General features: G+C 34.9%; 1 protein-coding gene across 1 annotated transcript in view; it reads left to right on the top strand.

Annotated features, from left to right (window-relative positions):
* LOC101849818 (protocadherin Fat 4) overlaps nt 1-3,874 on the top strand; it is a gene marked incomplete in the record, with an annotated part of 63,124 nt that extends 59,250 nt beyond the window's left edge. Inside the window, 3 exon segments of the mRNA XM_013088142.1 lie at nt 717-790; nt 1,344-1,512; nt 3,413-3,874. Coding sequence (XP_012943596.1) covers nt 717-790; nt 1,344-1,512; nt 3,413-3,471 — 302 coding nt within the window.
* Between the last annotated feature and the right edge of the window lie 2,126 nt (nt 3,875-6,000).

Raw genomic sequence — 6,000 nt, forward strand, 5'->3', positions numbered from 1 at the left:
GTACTGATTCAATCTGTTAACTGAAAACTGTTGAAAGTTATGCTGGTTACAGATTTATTGCTGCATACATTTGGCCTTTTATGATAAACAATTTAGTTGTAAAACTATCTCCTACTAGCATTTATGGTGTAGTAGTTAGGTATTTCGCTCTTGCGGACTGAAGTCCTGAGTTTGAGTCTCATGTTTGGGAAGGAATTTTTATCATGTATTTTGGTCATCCGGCTGAGATGCATCACCCTCAGCTCAGGTTAGTGCTGAAGGGCAGGGTCAAAGACCACCTCCTATATAATCTTAATGGTTTATATGGGGTGTAAAAACATCTATATTCAAAATAATAAAAAAGACACTCCCGCAAACTCTACTGAGCAAAGCGTTGACTTCTAAAAGACATGAATTTCTTTTTTATTTCTTTTCTCTTGGAACGATTTAAATAATACAAACTTAGGCCTGTGTAGATATATGAGAAACATAGTTCTCTATAGTTGAAAATATTTTGGGTTTTTTCCTAATTGTATTGTATGAAAGACCAAGATACTCAAAAACGTTTCACCCTTCAGCAATTTAACTCAAGTCTCCTGCATGCAACAGGGACGGGTCTAACCCCCCCCCCCACCACAGATGCCATGTCTCTGTAGTTGACAGATAAATCTCAATGTTTGTCATTTAGAGGAGTCTGAACAACTTTTTAACCTCCATGAAAATAAATCTCTCCTCAGGAATTGTACCAGATAAGGACTCCAACCTGCCTAACAGAAAGGCTTTCCCTCCGATGCTACTCACAGATCCTCTGGTAACTATTAAAGATTATCTCATTTTCTCAAGGCAAAATTATTTCTCTATTTTTTTAAGCTGGTGAGTATACATTTACAGAATATGAATCTGTGTTTTCATGTCTAATAATTTAGTACAAAGGAGAAACAAAAATAAGAAGCTAAAATGTTGTTTTTCATTAAAAGTAACTTTAATTAGAAATGGAACAAACGCTCAGTAAAATATGGATGATGACTATTCCTTGAATGAAATGGTGAAGCATGAGATGCCAGCAACTGGCTAAAAGCATGTTCTCTGACACCTCTACATTAAAGATTTACTTGATATTATCTGTTGTACCACGCTGTCTCTCATTTTTAACTTTTACATTCCCCCTCTTTGTCTTTCCAGCTCCAATAAGCCAGCACACATTTGTACAGTAATCTTTAGTAGCTTGATATTTTTATGCTTTTTCCCACCATCTTTGTCTTTGCCCATCGATAGACTGGCAAACATTTATGCAGAAATCTAAAAATACTTGAGGTAGTTTAATTTTTTTTTTAAATAACTTTTTTTTAAAGATCCATCAACAGACTGGAAGTAATGCACCTCCCAATAATACGAGAAGACATAGTCCCGTAGAGTCTCGGCATACTCGCAGTCCTCGCAACATGATCATATCTCCCAGTGACCTGGCCGAGCCACCCAGCTACAACTACTCCATCATGAACAGAGCCTTTGATGGGAAAGCTTTAGATCCAGGTAAACACAGTCTTAGTGTGTCACTTCAGTGGCAATCATCCTTTATCTTAATCTCTATCAAAATCAGTTTGTGTTTACTACTACTCCTATCCTCTACCTTTCTCCCATCTGAAGCCACATAGAATACATAATTTAATCATATACTTTATCTTTCTCCTCATTCACACCTCATAGAAATACCTATCCCTCATCTTTCTCTCTACTGACATCTCAAAACAAATTGTGGGTCATCATCATTAAAACAGGCTCTCTTCAAAATGTGTCACAACACAGTGGAATCAGGCGCCCGTCAATTTTTGGGCATGTAGAGTTATTGGTATCATTTTAAAGCTTGTTTATTTGCCTTGCTTTTGATGAAAAGAATACCCATCTATTTTTAATGGAAGTTGAGAGATTTGCTATTGAAGGAGGTGTGGGTCACTTAATTTCATTGGTAAAATTAGCAAGAAAATGGCCGCCAAAGTTTGATATCTTCAATAGCTTGAGAGCTTTTATGAACTGAAAATGTACACATTTTGTGCCTCTTAACGTATTTTAAAAAGTAAAATTGACATGAAAACATGTTTTTATATGGACATAAAAGGTGTTGAGCATAAAAACAAAAATGAGATAAAAACTGCCAAACTGACGGAAAATGCCTGTTTCTCCAATTTCATTATTTTGACGAGCACCTGGTTTCATCAGGATGCCTCATTAATGATGAAATCAAAGAACCAGTATTTCCAGGACATCTGGGTAATTTTTATCAATATCTTTTCTACTCAGCACCTTTTATGTCTATTTAGTAGCACATTTCTGAGTGGAATATACTGAAAAACTTGATCAAAGGAATACACAATTTTAATCGACTTTTCCTTGAATAGTTAAACTTTGGGTTTCCAGAATTTGGCAATCTTTTTCTTGCTAAGTTTCCTCTAACACCATGTGACCCCACCTCCTTCAATCACAAATACCTTGACTTTTATTCAAAATATATATATATATATATTATGGATATTTTTATTCATCAAAAGCAAAAAAAAAAACAAAAAAAATTAAATAAACAAGCTTTAACATGATATCAGTAGTTGAATGAGTGCAAAAAGTTGACGAGTGCCTGAAAACATTGGACCGAGGCTCATTTCCGCTAGAAAATCTGTCTCCCTTACTCAAAGTTGTGTTTCTGAATGAATTTTAAAGTGTTGAGGATATGCTCGGTTAAGGGGGGGGGGGGTCTTTGTCTAATGTTGTAGACTTATTGTCTACTTAAATTGCTAAAAATTACAAAGAAGTTCAACCTAAGCAGGAGGCTTCTCTACATGTTTTACATCCCCATCGACACAATTTAGATTGCTTGAGTGAAGCTGGCTTTAACTTGGGTTGTGTGAGATAGATATCTGAGACAATGGCGGAGACACTCAATGAAATAATAATATATTCACCTAGCGGGAAGTGTCGAACTTTTGCGTAACGATGAACAGCTGAATTCATACACCCTATAGGCACCATTGAAACAAAAATGGGCGTAAGATGCTTGGTGAAAAGAACGATTAGACGAACATCAATTAGGCTTGGAAAGAAGTAAGACCAACGCGAAGTTCTCTGAACGGACTGTTTCGCAGGCCAATGGCATTAGCAATACTAAACTTTAGCTCTTTTGTGCGCTTGGTTTGTTCACTTTCATGTTGTACGTGTTGTTGCAAAGGGTGTGAAATAGTTTTTTCTCCTTATCTGCAATGGTTTAAGTAACATTGGAATTCAGTTTGCAAGTTCAAAATACCATGCTTTTGAGCACTAAGACTTACTACCCGTATCATTCTTCTTTCGTATTCCCAGGGTCTTGGAGGGGAAGCTATTTTGTTTTTAAGCTTGCAGCAGTTTAGATATCAATTTGATCATTTTGCTTTTATTTTTATTTCAGTTACGGGCAAAATGTATGAATTCAACACTAGAACAAATGAACGCCGGTGGCTGGACTAGCACTAAGACAGTTGCCATGACGTTGGTGTGTGTTAAGAAATTACCTCATGTGAATACTCATTTGTTGTGCTAAAAATATTATAGCATCCGACTTTTATTATTTTTTCCTTTTTCCTCTGTCACTTTTTAATATATTTTTAAAAAAAAGATATGATGGTTTTTGTCATTATCAAACGAAAAAAAAGTAGTTATTAAGTTGGTTGTTATAATTGTTCATAATGATAGCCATACAGAGATGGAAACCTAGCTCTGCCTGTAGTATCTGTGAAATGTTGCAACTTTAACTAAAAATGGTTAAATGGAAATGTGGCTGCAATGGCATAACCATTACTTGGGCTGTTGTACAGCAGGTGCAACAGTAACACCAAATTCTATCTTCTCTTTTCCTTCTCTGCCCTCCCAGCCCCCCCTTACCCTCTTTCGAACAACTTGAAAAGGTTTTATTACTACTTAAAATTCAAACCGGTGCTTATTTCAGCCTGTTTGGTCAAGATGATTTAGTGTCTTTGTATTTTGCAGAATGCATTCCCAATGCTCTTGACATTTAGTTGCTTTTTAAAAGTGTCTCGTTAGCAGCCATTCCAATTAGTGAAGTCCGTTATTTAATTGAATCAAGATAAAACAAAAATATAAAGTTATAGCTTGAATTCGTTTTATTTAAATTTCAAGGGTTTGATAGATGATATTATTTTATGTTGTTTTTAAATGTTGAAATATTTCAGATATTATTTTGTATATTATTTTCATTGTACCTATCCAGGTAATTATTTTTAACTGCATTAGCATCATGTGATGTTTTTGGTCCCAAGTCTTAGATCTGTATGTTTGTGCCTACCGAGCCCTTTGTTATCCATGAAGTATTTTTTTCAACTTTGCACAACTTTGTCTTTCAGTAGGTGAATATCGGTCTTTTTTCCATTGTGTGTAGGACACCACACAGCTGTGCTGGCCAAGTAAATTGTTTTCTTGTTCCTGAAGAATTTGAGCTTTTTATATAATATTTATTGATTCGATTTACAATAATCTGGTTTTACCCTTTGATACATTTTTAATTATTTTCAAAATGTTTCTTTCTGACTTAAAAAAACTCAAATGGCTGTGCAAATGCATTTGAATGAGATATATTTCAAGAATTATTAAAAATGCATGGATGATCCTTCTTTTCTTTATGAAACACCTATTTATGATCACAACGACAGTCATTTGTACTGGATATTTTTCTGCACGTTTAACTGTTTTATAAAATTTAATAAAGCATGCAAAATCAATATTATGTTTCTTTCTTGTTTATATGTATCTTGAAGTCTTTGGTGTCAGAGCTGGACTAATCAGCTGCCACAGAGAAGCAATGCTGTGCTAAATTTTCTTTTCTTGTACAGGAATCTGATTATTGAGCTTTGAGCACCTGCTTGGAATACATTATGTCAGTTTGAGGACTTTTTTCTCTCTTTTGACCTTCATAACTTACTCGTGTGCTCAAAACTAGTGGCGGAAAAATCATCATCGGTCACAATAATTTCTTGTAGAAGGTCGATAAAAATGCGCTGGCTTCTTTCATGTATCTCTTCTTCCATTAGAACTTTACCCACATGTAACACTATACTATCATTTTTAAAAAATGATATTGTTATATTCTGTTACACTTCAACTCTGGGCCTGTGATCATACAAAATAACAATGGAGACTCTGATTTATGAATTTTTGTAGGAATTGATACACATGAATGTGTATTTTGCAGTTTAATGTTGATACTACATGTCTTATAAAAAGTTAGCAGTAATGTTATATATGATATAATGACATAATGCATATCGTGGGCCTTGTGATAAAACCGACTGACCCACAAAATATCAAAAAAATTTGTATTGGCCCTATCGATAGTAAATTGATATGGTTACAAAAATAAACAAGATGAGTTGCTCTCTACTGCATCACTCGTTTGGATGAAACTAAATATCTGACGAATGTTTTCTCATTCTACAAAGATTTAGAAATTGAGTCTTCGTATGTCGCTGTCCACAGTCGCTTTAGTCGCCCCTAACATTATTGACGATAGTCTTGTTTTCACTACATATTTTGAAAACTGCATGCAGGAGAATCCCCTAAAACCTTAACATTTTCTCCAGCCGTTAATCCATCGTTTCCTTCTTACCTCCTTAAGTTCATGTTTGGGAACTATAATGTGGCAAAATTGAACGCCGGCTGATAAAAAGATTCATACTTTTACATGTCGTATTGTGAAATTCCCTGGTTCATAGTTGTTCAGGTCACTCAAGAATGAAGAATGAAAAAAAAGTTCGTTCATAACCAACTGTTAATTACCTCTTTTCAATAACAGATACCATCTAATACGTATGCATAATCTGGCAGAACTCTCCATGTTTCACTCCTTTAATGACTTTGATGAACCCAAGACCTCTAATCATTGTTATAACGCCCCATTTTCAAACGATAGGCTACGAAAAGGTTAACTTGTATTTTGCGTTGTTGATTTTGAAGAAAAAAAACCAACATCTTACCTCTGATACG

Source organism: Aplysia californica, unplaced genomic scaffold, assembly GCF_000002075.1.
Source record: "Aplysia californica isolate F4 #8 unplaced genomic scaffold, AplCal3.0 scaffold00022, whole genome shotgun sequence".
Taxonomy (NCBI): Eukaryota; Metazoa; Mollusca; class Gastropoda; order Aplysiida; family Aplysiidae; genus Aplysia; species Aplysia californica.